The sequence below is a fragment of the Lissotriton vulgaris genome, chromosome 3_1 (assembly GCF_964263255.1).
Source record: "Lissotriton vulgaris chromosome 3_1, aLisVul1.2, whole genome shotgun sequence".
In the NCBI taxonomy this organism is placed as follows: domain Eukaryota; kingdom Metazoa; phylum Chordata; class Amphibia; order Caudata; family Salamandridae; genus Lissotriton; species Lissotriton vulgaris.
The window spans coordinates 1,935,060,672-1,935,075,025 of NC_141689.1; the positions used below are offsets into that span (position 1 = coordinate 1,935,060,672).

Here is a 14,354-nt window from a genome sequence, read left to right on the forward strand (position 1 = left end):
GGATGCAAGGCCAGCAAGAAGGGGGTATGCACAGTATGGGTCACATTTAGTAAATGTTGTGAAGTTCAGCGCCATGCTCATGGGTCTTCATAGTGGTAAGTAAATAGATGCTATTGTTTGTGTCGCACAAATCTTTTAGAAAATTTGGACCCGCGTGAATTAGCCACATTTTCATTATATGTGGTCAGCGTGTCCAGTTATTATTTATAAACAATATCAACACCGGACGCTGGTGACTCCCTGGCCGCGGACGCTGCGATTTTAATGAACAACAGTGAACTTTTACTGTAAATCCACAGCTGAAGTGCCACATGTCTTGTTAGATGATGACATTAATTATGTTAAGGAAGATATATCTTGTCCATCATCACTGTAAGCTCAAGCTTGACTCTCCACCATTAAGAAATTCAATCCAAAGAACCTCGAAGCTGGGCTTTTATTCTCCTCCTCCCACTAATTTTGAGGGTTTTGATTAGGGAGCACCTGACATCAGTGTTGATGTTGAAGGTACAGCTGTACAGGAATGGTGAAATTGCATTACTCCTTTTTATCCTTGCTTTCTGAAAGGATTTCCAATTGACAGTACCTTGTATTACCTCCACAGCCTTTCCTCGTACCAGTGCTTACACTATAAAGATATGTCCACCATCCCAGCTGCACCATGTGACTGAGACAAACTAACTACCTCTACAATCACTTGTTGACTGTGTCCTTACATTTGACCCTGTACAGCGTTCTAGTGTCTTTTGACTAGGTGCATGCTATACAAATTGCGCATATGAAAATACACGCATACATATGCTAGTTTGGGTGATCCTGCCTTCTTTGATTGTCTTGCTGCTTTTCCTCTTTGACTGGATGTGACCGTGAGTTCTGGGTGCTTTGGTGCTTCTCTTTGCTCTCACAGGCATTGCTGTTCTGCCTTTCCCCCACTGCTCGATTCCATGGAGCGGTGTGATTGGTGATGGGTTTATTTTCTCTTGGCTTCTTTCTTGCACTTGGTTTCTGGCATTCCCTCTGCCTGCTGTGCTGTTTGTTTGGTTTTGCGTGGACTTGTGTGGTTTGGCTTCATGTCTTGAGGATTTTAAGGCAGTTGTCCTTGGTTTGCCCACCTCCCTTTCATCTGGGAGCGTCTTCTGTCCTACTGTGGTTTATTTCAGCTCATCTACAGTGTTCTCCTGGGTTTGTTTCTTCTTGCAGTGGGGACTCCTTGTCATGGTGGTCCCTGGTGGGATTTCCTTCCTTTGGAGTGGTCTTGTCTTTGGCTCTCCAGGTTTAAGGGTGTTTGCTTCACTTTCTATTGCGGCTCTACTGAGTGAACCATTCGTGGGGTTCTCTCTCTTGCCTTTCTGGTGTCCTCTTGTGTATCCTGAGACCTGTCTCTGACCTTGGTCGATGATGGTGCCTTCTAGTGTGGCTCTGTTGGTTGGTGCTTGACTGTAGACCTTGGTGCTTTTCCTTTCAAAGTCCTTTTTCACCCATAGCTGGTTGTTGTCTTTTTTGTCTATTCTGGTCTCTTATTGTGAATATTTCTTATCCTTTTGGCTCTGTATGTAGTGTAGTTGAGTCGTTCTGCTCCTGTACTATCTAGCTTTGAGGTCATTCATCCTGGGGACTGGCTGGCCTCTTTTGGGCTGCTGACTTCCTCTATTTCTCTCCCGCTCTTGTGTTTTGGGGTGCTCTGTGTTTTCTGGATGGTTGGTTGCCTTTTTTCCCCAGTGTGTTTCCTTTACTTTTGCAGTATTACCTTTTCTATGGCAGCTTGGCTTGCTTGGGGGTTGTTTATGTAGTGGTGGTTGTGGATGGGGTCGTGGGCTCACTGCTGTGGTATTTCATTCACTATGTAGGAACTGGGATGGGGAATGGTTGAGGATGTAATGCACTGATTACTTACTAGTTATCTTCATTACTCCAATTACTCATACTCAATCAATCAATCAATCAACCATAGACATTTATAGAGCGCACTACCTACCCGTAGGGTCTCAAGGCGCTGAAGGGGGGCGGGGGGGGTGCTGTTACTGCTCGAACAGCCAGGTCTTGAGCTTCTTCCTGAAGGAGAGGTGGTCTTGGGTCAGGCGCAGGTCGGCAGGGAGGGAGTTCCAGGTCTTGGCGGCCAGGTAGGAGAAGGACCTTCCTCCTGTGGTGGCTCTGCGGATGCGTGGGACGGCGGCGAGGGTGTGGCTGGCAGATCGGAGGTGGCGTTTGGGAGCGTAGAAGTTGATTCGGTTGTTGAGGTAGCTCGGGCCTTGATCGTGTAGGGCTTTGTGTGCGTGGGTGAGGAGCCGGAAGGTGATTCTTTTGTTGACGGGGAGCCAGTGCAGGTCTCTCAGGTGTGCGGAGATGTGGCTGTTCCGTGGGATGTCGAGGATGAGTCTGGCTGAGGCGTTCAGGATCCGCTGGAGTCTCTTCTGGAGCTTGGCGGTGGTTCCGGCGTAGAGTGCGTTGCCGTAGTCCAGTCGGCTGGTGACGAGGGCCTGGGTGACGGTCTTCCTGGTCTCCGTGAGGATCCACCAGAAGATCTTCCGAAGCATGCGCAGGATGTTGAAGCACGACGAGGAGACGGCGTTGACTTGCCTGGTCATGGAGAGGGAGGAGTCCAGGATGAAGCCCAGGTTGCGTGCGTGGTTCGTCGGCTTGGGTGCGGTGCCCAGGGCGGGGGGCCACCAGGAGTCGTCCCAGGCGGAGGGCGAGGAGCCCAGGATGAGGACCTCCGTCTTGTCTGAGTTCAGTTTCAGGCGGCTCGTCGTCATCCACTCGGCTACCTCTTTCATCCCTTCGTGCAGGTTGGCTCTGGCGGCGGCGGGGTCGTTGGTCAGGGAGAGGATCAGCTGGGTGTCGTCGGCGTAGGAGATTATGTTGAGGGTGTGTTGGCTTGCGATGGCCGCGAGGGGGCTCATGTAGACGTTGAAGAGTGTAGGGCTCAGCGAGGATCCTTGAGGGACGCTGCAGATGACTTCGGTGGCCTCTGACTTGTACGGTGGTAGGCGGACCCTCTGTGTTCTTCCGTCGAGGAAGGAGGCGATCCATTCCAGTGCCTTCTCCTGGATTCCGACGTTGCCGGAACTAGCGCTGTACTAGGGTGCGGTGGCAGACCGTGTCGAAAGCAGCGGAGAGGTCTAGGAGGATGAGGGCCGCTGTTTCTCCGTTGTCCATCAGGGCTCGAATGTCGTCGGTGGCGGCGATGAGGGCGGTCTCGGAGCTGTGGTTGGCACGGAATCCGGACTGCGATGGGTCGAGGGATCCATTCGTCTCGAGGAAGGCGGCCAGCTGTTTGTTGACGGTTTTCTCGATGACTTTGGCTGGAAACGGGAGTAGAGAGATGGGGCGGTAATTCTTGAGTTCGGTGGGGTCTGCCGTAGGTTTCTTGAGTAGAGCGCTGAGTTCGGCGTGCTTCCAGCTCTCGGGGAAGGTGGCAGTGTCGAATGAGGTGTTGATAATGTCCCGCAGGTGGGGTGCGATGACAGTGTCGGCCTTGTTGAAGACGTGGTGAGGGCAGGGGTCGGTCGGAGATCCGGAGTGGACGGAGTTCATCACGCGGACGGTGTCTTCGGTGCTGATCGGGGTCCAGGTTCGGAGGGTGGTGGTGGGCGGCGTTACTGTGGTCGTGGCGTGGGTCGGAAGGGTGCTGAAGCTGTTGTGTATGTCCGCGATCTTGTTGTGGAAGTAGGAGGCGAGGGAGTTGCAGAGGTCTTACGATGGGGTGATGTCGTTGTTTCCGGCGTTGGGGTTGGAGAGCTCTTTCACGATGTTGAAGAGTTCCTTGCAGTTGTGTGCGTTGTTGTCCAGTCGGTTCTTGAAAGCCGTTTTCTTGGCGGTGCGGATCAGTTGGTGGTGTTTCCGGGTGGCGAGCTTGAGGGTGGTCCTGTTGTCCGGTGTGGGTTCCTTTCTCCAGACTTTCTCGAGGGCTCGGCAGTTCTTCTTGGAGCTCTTGAGTTCGTCGGTGAACCATGGGGCTTTCTTACTGCCGGGTCTGCTGGGCGGGGTCCTCAGTGGGGCGAGTTCGTCCGCGCATTTGCTGATCCACTTCGTGAGGTTGTCGGCGGCCTGGCTGGGGTTCGCTGAGCTGGCCGGAGGGTGCTGGCTCAGGGAAGCGGCGAGCTGGTCGGCTGTGATCTTGTTCCAGCTTCTTCGAGCAACCTGTTGCTGGTGGTGGTGGATCGTCGTTCTTCTGAAGGTGAAGTGGATGCATCTGTGGTCCGTCCAGTGGAGTTCTGTGGCGTGGCTGAAGTCAATGTCTTTTCTGGATGAGAAGATGGCGTCGAGTGTGTGTCCGGCGAGGTGGGTGGGGGTGCTCACCGGTTGCTCATTCCATTACTTACATCCGACCATTCCCCTCATATTGTCACTACCCTGATCCCTGGTTTCTTTGGGATGGCAGATAGGTAGGTGCATCTGCTCTTCCTTTATGTTTCGATTGTGAGTGGGAGAGGCCAGAGGAAGAGGATGGAGGAGGAAGATTGGGTTGATTTTTGGTTTGGCTTAGCTAGGTCACATGATGCCATGGAAGATGTGGAACATCTCTATAATATAATAAACTTAAAGAAATGATTGTTAACTTTAAATTCTCAGTGCATTAATATGTTAAAATGGATGAAAACTGCAAACACATATCATGCCCTCTGTACTGCACCTTCAACGTCCAGGCCAATATCATTTATTTGTACAAATGAGTTTTTGGATAACTACGATACTCTTAATCGCTAGACAATCTCAATTTAAGAACTGATATCAATAGCACCATCTGTTGAGAAGAGCAGATGTCTATCTTTAAAGCTACTTAAAACATAACCCAGTTGGCTATGATAATGTAGGTTAGAGATGGGCTTCTTGAAGTCCGAGGCAGTAAAAAAATCCAGTCAGTCTTTCAGGGTATCTATGAAGAATATGTTTAAGTCAAAACATTTTGTAATGTACATTTCAGTTGAGATTGTGCACATAATTGTTGGTCACTCTGAAAACTAGACTGTTTTTTACTATTCGAGAGTTGACAAGCCCAGTCTATACGTAGACTTTGCCTTACCCCTTGTCATCCAGTGGAGGCTAGTAAGCTTCAAAAGTGTCAAGATCTGAACTATAAGTCAAAGGTGGGAACTACAGACCAGAGATAGACCAATCAGAGATACCAATCAGAGGCTGAGAGTAGACAGTGCCGGGGTAGCCAACTTCTTGTCAATCATGGCCACACCTTTGTCAGAGATACCCTTCAAATCACGGATGCGGTTACAGTATTCACAGGGTGGCCACAGTATTCAAGGACCACCACCATATGTGAGGGTGGGCTGCGATAAGACGTGAAATGTCACCTTAAACCATAGATGTCCATCCTACATTTGTAACAGTGACCATATAGCAAAGGAAACCTCCAAAATGGCCACCCTTATACCTAGGATGCCAATAAAGTTATTCAAGGCATTGCACTTGTATGCTGGTGAGGGTCTCCATACTGCAGGGCAAGCCTCCCTTTGTGTGGGTATCTGGAGTGAATGCACTAACAGCCCCTGTCAGTCCACAACCAGACGGTAAATCCGCAAGTAGGCAGAGCCACACAGGATGGTTAAATAAGAAAATGCCCACTTTCTAAAAGTGGCATTTCCAAACACACAACTTAAAAAACACCTTCACTAAACGGTGTGTTAATAAATTCTGAGTTCAGAGAGCCCAAACTCCAAATCTCTAGCTGTTCCCAATTGAAAGTTACTCTTGTAAAATGTTACAAGGCAGCTCCAGTGATAGCCTATGGGAGAGAAAGTCCTTGCAATAGTGAAAACTAAATATACAGTATTTCACTATCCGGACATGTAAAACACAGAAGTACATGTCCTACCTTTTACATACACTGCACCATGCCCATGGGGGTACCTTTAACCTACCTTGGGGTGCATTACATGTATGAAAAGGGAAAGTTAGGGCCTGGGAAGTGGGTGCACTTGCCAGGTCGACATGGCACTTACAATTTGGGTGTGCAGATGCTGCAGTGACAAGTGTGAGACATATTTGAAAGCTTACTTGTGTGGGTAGCACAATCAGTGCTGCAGGCCCACTAGTAGCATTTGATTTACAGACCCTGGGCACACACAGTGCACTTTACTAGGAACTAGCTAGTAAATCAAATATGCCAATCAAGGAGAACTTAACAGAATTACAATTTACACAGGGAGCACTTGCACTTTGGCACTGATCAGCAGTGGCAAAGTGCCCAGAGTACCTAAACAAGAAAAAGCGAAATCCAACACATAGTTGAAAATATAGGGGGTTGAAGCAAAATGTCAGGGGAAACCGCACCAAGGATGCCAGGTCTAACAGTCACTATATGACAAGGGTGGCCTCAGTTGTCTGGGGTGGCTGTCAGGTGTGCAATTGGCACCCAATTTCCCGTGTCACACCTCAGAATTGATCCAAATTGTGTATCACTTAATCCATTCGTAGTGCAGTGCACAAACCAGCCTTTCACACATCATCATTGCCCCTGTGCCCCACAAATTTTGGCAGGTTTTACCTAGTTTAAATCGGAAGCATTAGCACTATAATCAGGAGCAAATTGCACTTGATTTGTAGACCTTATTCAGGCAAGAATGAGATAGCCTCTAGCGTCATAATCTGGGTCCAGCACAGTGGGAATAATACGATACACAGTGAAAGAATGCGTTACAAGGTGGAAGAATGCGGTACAAGGTGGAAGAATAGGGTACACAATTGAAGATTTTGTTACACAGTGAAAGAATATGGTACACAGTGGAAGAATGTGATACACAGTGAAAGAGTGTGGTACACAGTGGAAGAGTGTGGTACACAGTGGAAGAATGAAGTACAAGGTAGAAGAATGTGGTACACAGTAGATGAATGCGGTTCAAGGTGGAAAGATGTGGTACAAGGTAGAAGAATGTTACAACATGGAAGAATGTGGTACACAGTGGAGTAATGTGGTACACAGTGGAGTAATGTGGTACTTAGTGGAAGAATCTGGTCATCAGTGGAAGAATGTGATACACAGTGGACAATGTGGAACACAGTTGAAGAATGTGATACACAGTGAAAAATGTGGTACGCATTGGAAGAATGTGGTACACAGTGGAAAAAAGTGATACACAGTGGAAGAGTGTGGTACACAGTGGAAGAATGCAGTACAATGTAGAAGAATGTGGTACACAGTGGAAGAATGCGGTTCAAGGTGTAAAAATGTGGTACAAGGTAGATGAATGTGTTACACAATGGAAGAATGTGACACACAGTGGAAGAATGTGGTACACAGTGGAAGAATGTGATACACAGTGGACAATGTGGAACACAGTTGAAGAATATGATACACAGTGGAAAATGTGGTACGCAGTGGAAAAATGTGATACACAGTGGAGAATCTAGTACACAGTGGAAGAAAGTGGTACAAGGTGGAAGAATGTGGTAAACAGTGGAAGAATGCAGTACAAGGTAGAAGAATGTGGTACACAGTGGAAGAATGCAGTTCAAGGTAGAAAAATGTGGTACAAGGTAGAAGAATGTGTTACACAATGGAAGAATGTGGTACACAGTGGTAGAATGTGATACACAGTGGAAGAATGTGATACACAGTGGCAAATGTGGTACGCATTGGAAGAATGTGGTACACAGTGGAAGAGTGTTGTAAACAGTGGAAGAATGCAGTACAAGGTAGAAGAATGTGGTACACAGTGGAAGAATGCAGTTCAAGGTGGAAAAATGTGGTACAAGGTAGAAGAATGTGTTACACAATGGAAGAATGTGGGACACAGTGGAAGACTGTGATACACAGTGGAAGAATGTGGTACACAGTGGAAGAATGTGATACACAGTGGACAATGTGGTACGCATTGGAAGAATGTGGTACACAGTGGAAGAATGTGATACACAGTGGAGAATCTAGTACACAGTGGAATAAAGTGGTACAAGGTGGAAGAATGTGTAACACAATGGAAAATGTGATGCACAGTGGAAGAATGTGGTACACGGTGGAAGAATGTGATACACCGTGGAGAATGTGGTACACAGTGGAGAATGTGGTACACAGTGGAAGAATGTGATACACAGTGAAAAATGTGGTACAAGGTGGAAGAATGTGGTACATAGTGAAAGAATGTAGTAGTAGTGCATGAATGTGGTACATCTTGGACGAATGTGGTACACTGTCGTGTACAGCCTTCAGAGAAGGATCCGTTGAAGTGACTTTCATATCAGTATTCATTGAGTAGCTCAATAATGCACTAAAACACACAGGGAAAGGCGTCTCCCACATGTATGGAAGCCAACAATACACCCACGCTTCACGGGGCACAGAGAGTGTAATTCATCTCGTTTTGATTTAAATGCTTGCTTCCTGGTTTCCGAGGAATGTTTCTTTTGGTTTCCAGGTACAGCCACATAAATAATGAGTGTAATTAAATCATAAAAGACATCAAGTTAATTTTCACTGACCTATATCCTGAATGCACTTCCATTGCTGGCAATGATCTACTTATAGAACTCTTTATTCTTAAGAAAGTCTATATCGGAAATATAATTTTGGTAATTCATTTGATGTGTTGTTTACTTCAGTCTGCAGAAAGTACCTCTCCTTCCCATCTATTATCCAATATAACTCCATCTGACAGTTTTAAAAGCATAAACGCTCCTTAAGCTTGAAGAAATGTTTCCCAAATTGCTCAGAGGCCGAGACTTCTCAGGAGAAAATGAAACCTGGATGCTTGCCAACATCAGTGATTGCTAAGTTACGCATAATCAAAATACACAACAAAACTAATACCAGAGTATTTTATTTTTAGGACGAATGCACGCCTTGAGCTGGACAGAGCTGTCTCTACTCTGGCAGTAATCCTGACAGAGGTTTGATTAACTGAAACTGTTCTGGCAGGGTACCAGTGCAACACCTGATTGCTGCCACCCTGACTCATGGCAGGAGCCTCTGCCGGTAGGCCGAGTGTTCTGCTGCAGACGTGGTACAAGGCATAGGGGATCTTCTGGCACAGAGAGATGGGTGGGAAGCAGGGGGCGTGCCCGAAGACGTCACCAGTGCACAGCACCTATCCCCTCGCTGCTTCCCAGATTCATTTCAGCTCCCAGGAGAAAAGGCCCATTCTCATCCAGTCTATGCCACAGATAGGTCCCAATGCGCTCTTCACCGTGGAGACTTGTCTCAGTGCCTCAGTTAGTGTTGGGGTTTGGTAGAATTTAATTGCATGAATTGAGTAGCTGAAGTGAGGGTGACACGATTATGTTTCAGTAGACTAAAGGTGTGAGCTAGTGGCTGCTGTGCTCTGTTGATTCGCGTGAGGGTTATCTGGTGGATGTGGATGTGGTCTGATTCCCAAAGCGGGGCCCCTCTACAATACATATCTTTTGCTGTCATGCAGTGACCTGTGAAAGGTAAAGTGTAATTCTGGATGTTTGTTAAATTAAACATGTTGGACATGCACGATTATTTATTCATAATTTATCAGCTTCCATGTTGAGTTGTTCTTCAATGGCCCATTACCAGTATACCAGGTCTCAAGAGTGTCGCCATTGTAGTTTCTTTAAAACGATAGCAGTCCTACTGAGATCTGCTGGTGGTGCCACATGAAAGAGTAGCTAAACAGAACAAAGTGGCTAATCAGGTTTGTTTTATAATTAGTTAAGACGCACTCAGCCAGTTTGTACTGCGTGAGCCACAAGTACAAACTGGCTGAGTGTGTCTTAACTAATTATAAAACAAACCTGATTAGCCACTTTGTTCTGTTTAGCGATTGTTGAGGTCCAGGCTGGTCAGTGACAGGACCCAATACCTTCTTTTGTTGATTGACATGAAAGAGTAGCAGCATGCAGAGATGTGCTAGCTCCGCAGCATGACGAGAACAACACCAGTGTTGAGAGTACATTAATTGTACAACAGCAGCGGCATATGTGTCGGTTCTTAAAAGTATTGCAGCTGTGGCAGAGGTGCTGCTACTGTCAATTAATGGTCCAACAATCCTGCTCTGGAGAGCTGGAATAGTCAACTATTGCTGTAGTATCCCCGCCTGCTGTGAAATGTGGGTATTATTATATCAAATATGAGGCAGGCCGTTGATAGATATGAGTACTAATTTGTAGAGTTCTTCGAGGCCATTATTTCTATTTCCACCACTTTTTTTTATCACATAACAAATCAATCAATCAGGGAATTGTAAGCGCGGTACTCACCCGTGAGGGTCTCAAGGCGCTGAGAGGGGAGTGGGGGGAGTCTGCAGATCTGTTTAGCCGAAGAGCCAGGTCTTGAGGGTCTTCCTGAAGGTGTTCAGGACAAAAACGATCTTTGTTAGATTGCCGACACTCACTTAGCTTTTAGTCACTTGTAGTGCAGTTTTATGGAAGTAAGTGAAGTTCTCTGGTGACGAGGCAAGGATTGATCCTGTTTGGTGTGTGCATCCGCTGCGGTGTGAAAGGCATCACACACTGATCCCACCTTTCGTGTTATGCAGGAGTACAAAGTCTCAAGCTTCGAACAGAGGTTGATCAGCGAAATCGAGTACCGCCTTGAACGAACCCCCGCGGAAGAGTCGGACGATGAGGTGCAGCACCAAGATGAGCCGATTGATAACGGGGTGGCCCCTCAGTTTGAGGTGAAGCTAAAGCATTACAAAATCTTCGAGGGCATGCCAGTCACATTCACAAGCAAGGTGTCCGGGAATCCAAAGGCAAAGGTGAGCAGGGGAACCTCCCCACAGTTTAAAGACATGCTACTGGTGGGCGACATGCACAATTTTGGGAGTAATATTACACTTGCTTGTATTTTTTGGGCTTCTTCGGACATACCTGTAAGCATGTTATTTTTATGTTCGTATATTATCACTTTGTAGGCACTTCACATCGCTTTGGTATGCTGATGTAAGTACTATGCATAGGGTTAGTATATTCATTAAGATGAGATAGTGGATGTTCCGGTTAAAATAGGTACCATGTGTCACACTGGGGCTAGTGGTGGGGGTAGCAGTTTACAGAACGAGAAGGACTCCCTGTGTGATATTTTCTGTGGCAGTAATGTAGACCGTATTGGTTTTATCATTGACCAGGGGTAAAAGGAGGCTGGGAGAAGCCCTCAATAATGAAGAGAGGAGAAGGTAGGGAATGTTTAAGTAGAGGTCAGTCCAAGGCTGACCAGGATGGCTCTTACTTTCTGCTAATTACCCATTATTTGTGGTATCAACTTGTCATTAAACTATTATCTGTAAGAGGCACTCTGGGAATGCTTCGATAAGACATAAAGCCCACAATGTGAGGAGAGATGCCTCTCTATAGTACATTTTCTGAGTTTCTATGGACTCTGAAGTGAGGACTGTGTCTACAAATGACACCTTCAGTCTGAAGGGTCCTGTCCAGTTACCAGGAAGGACAGTCTGCATCGCCCACAAGTCATCTTCAACCCTCTATTTCTGGATATCGTTAAATAGTGCTAGAAGGTGTTGTCATCTAGGAGTTGGGCAACGTTTCCGAAAGAGTAACCACTATGGGGAGGGGAGATACCCGGATTTTGTGCTGTTTGGGCACGTCTTACACATCTCTCGTTTTCAGCTCTAAAGCCTGACGATGCCCCTCTAGCAGGGCTCTTAGACAATACCACCAGGGATAGTGTCTTTGTGCCATAGTGCCCCATCTGTTATGTAATTCTGAAGCAATTGTCATTTGGAATTAAAGAGTTTCCACATTTGCATTTTAGAAATATGGTTCAGGGATAAAGAGTTGCTCCCTAATATGAATTAAATGGATTGTCAAACATCAGAACTGCTTCCAAGTGCCACCTCTGTCCTACTTTCCCTACCAGCCCAATGGTACTGCTCTTTAAGTAATGTTGCTCCAGGTGATTCCCTTCCTTCGTTTACCTACAAAATAATAATCTATTTGATGTAATGCTTTGACTGAGATCTTAATGGTGCTTCAAAGCCCTGTGCATGGGGGGTTGAGGCAGGTGGCAAGGGACCAGCGGTGAGGTCATCATTTGCACAGTGACAGCTTGTTGTAGAGGACGGTCATTGGCTCCAGGAGTTCCACTCGCATTCACATAAATGGGTTGTAGGCATTTCCTGAATCCTAAGAAGCCTGTGCCATGGCAGAGGGGTCGAGGGTGTGAGATGCCTTACAGAAGCAAGGAAAACATTATTCATTCTATGCAAATGTTAGTGCGCCACAATCACCAGTTCCTCTGGTCCATTAGGTTCTCGGGGTAGACTCCTGTCTCAGATTGTCGACTTAACTGATAGAGGATATCTGGGGGGTAGAGGGGTGAGTGGAGCAGAGTGGAGAACTGAACAATCTTCTGGCTCAAACAAGTAATTGTGAGCTCGTCTGTGAGATGAGAGAGTTCTCTGTGGTGGTACTGTATAGGGAGCAGGGCAGATCTTGCAACATCTCCAGCCTAGCTCCCGCGAGGGTACGTTACATCCTGCGTTATCCATGTGTGGTACCATAAGGTAGACATCACACCAAAGTGCTATGTTTATTTATTTGGTGCTTTCTATGGAGTGATTGTATCTTCCTTTGATTACTTCATATTGCTGGAAAAAAGGAGAACCAAATTACTACTTTGTGGGGTCATTGGAATGAGAAGAGTGAGGGAGGAGTTCGTCAGACACTATTCGGCCTCAAGCCCCTAGCCGCAGAGGGTTAGTTGGAGGCTGAGTAGGCCAGGTGTTTTGTAAAAGGAAAGGAAGCCCTTCATGCAGGGCTGCTGAGGGTTAGACTACTAGGGGTGATCAGTCCATTTGTTCTATAAAAATAGCTGCTGATTTGGATGATGTCAGGCCTTTGTTTGTTTGTGGTATGCCACTGTTGCTCTGGATGGGGCTCTCTGAGGCAGCTGATGGCTCTCCCTAGGCACCCTGCTGCCCATGTGAGGAGCAAAGCCCACCGATGAGCTATTCTCTTTGCCTGAGTTAGCGCCTCCTTTTGTTCCGCCCTGCAGATCTATTGGTTCAAAGACGGCAAGCAGATCTCTATAAGAAGCGAGCACTATAGGATCGAGAGAGAGCCGGAGGGTACCTGCTCACTCAGCATCACGGCCTCCACCCTGGACGACGACGGGAATTACACCATCATGGCTGCCAACCCACAGGTAAGCCCAGGTGTGGCTAGAGACTTAGCCAAGGTCTTTATTTTTCCATTAAAACATGAAGTCATCGCAATGCAGCTCATGCGAGAATAATTCAACGCATCCTTTCGTCCGCATCGCCACAGCCGTGGCCTGAACAAGAGGTCTTTGTTTTCACTCTCACGTGATTTTCATCTGCAGTGTGTGTTCATCATCCTCACCTGCATTTTTTCTCCATTAGATCATACTTTGGGATAGTACTTGAGCTCTGGGCGGAGTTCACTGGCTGTTTTCCAATCTTTGAAATAATGTATGAACTTTGTGATTTCATAAAGTTAGAATACAGTTGACATCTAATCCAGGGTATTGATTTGCAAAATTCCCTCATGCGCACAGCTCCGATATTAGAAGAACCACTCAACACACAGACGTGGTGCATGGTACTACAAGCCAGTGACATTTCATTTATATTACATCCACAGTTGCATCTTTTAGTTTAACAAATGCTTCTTTGTATTCCAGGGCTAAGTAAAATGTATAAAGAAAATGTATTGCACTAAGTCTAGCATTAAACAAAATAGTAGCTGGCCCTTCGGAGGAGTTGTTGTCTGGGTGGATTTGGTGGTGGTCTTGAACGCTGAAGACCAAGGTTCAAATCAAAGTTTCTCTCTTTCAACACACATTGTGCTGTCATAAGGGCATCACTTTATTAGAAAGCTAGCTCAGTGAGTTAGGCACTTGCTACTGACTTAAGCTGTGACCAGTCAACCGATCTAGAAATTGAATCCTGGCAAAACCAACACGTTCATCCTTCCTTCTGAGGGTGGCAAATTGAGCATCAATAAATTGAGTGTTAGTAACGGCTGTTGTATACAATACGTTTGTTTCTATAAAATCTATATGTAAACAGGGATGTATGTTCTGGAAAAATTTATTTTCGTCAAACCCCTTACTCTATATCTAGTTATTAAACCCGTCACCTCCCTCCTGTAAATCTTTTGATGAAATATGAGGACAAAACTACTGTAGTGAAAAGACACAGTAGAAGTAACTTTGTAGTAATGCCGTGCGTGGCATAACTCAAAGGGAAGCATGCTCCCCTACTGTATCTCATTGGCATTTGGAATGTCCCTTTCCACATCTGTTTTTCAACCCAAACCTGTAAATAGCATTGTGTTCTGCACCCAGCCACCTGGCCCTCTTCTGAGGTGTAACATCGTTTTGTAGATAATAGTAAGTCCTACGGGAGTGATTATGTGTGTTTTACGGTATATCATACTGAGGGTGGCCCATAGCCGTTTTT

The 14,354-nt window shown here is 46.4% G+C and overlaps 1 protein-coding gene across 6 annotated transcripts in view; it reads left to right on the top strand.

The window, feature by feature from the left end:
- The window catches only part of LOC147728640 (palladin-like), a 407,759-nt gene that overhangs the window by 303,530 nt on the left and 89,875 nt on the right, over nucleotides 1–14,354 (top strand). For all 6 annotated transcript variants that reach the window (XM_086962405.1, XM_086962406.1, XM_086962410.1 and 3 more), the window contains 2 exons: nucleotides 10,449–10,670; nucleotides 12,926–13,075. In XM_086962405.1, coding sequence (XP_086818531.1) covers nucleotides 10,449–10,670; nucleotides 12,926–13,075 — 372 coding nt within the window. The remainder of the gene's footprint in view (nucleotides 1–10,448; nucleotides 10,671–12,925; nucleotides 13,076–14,354) is intronic.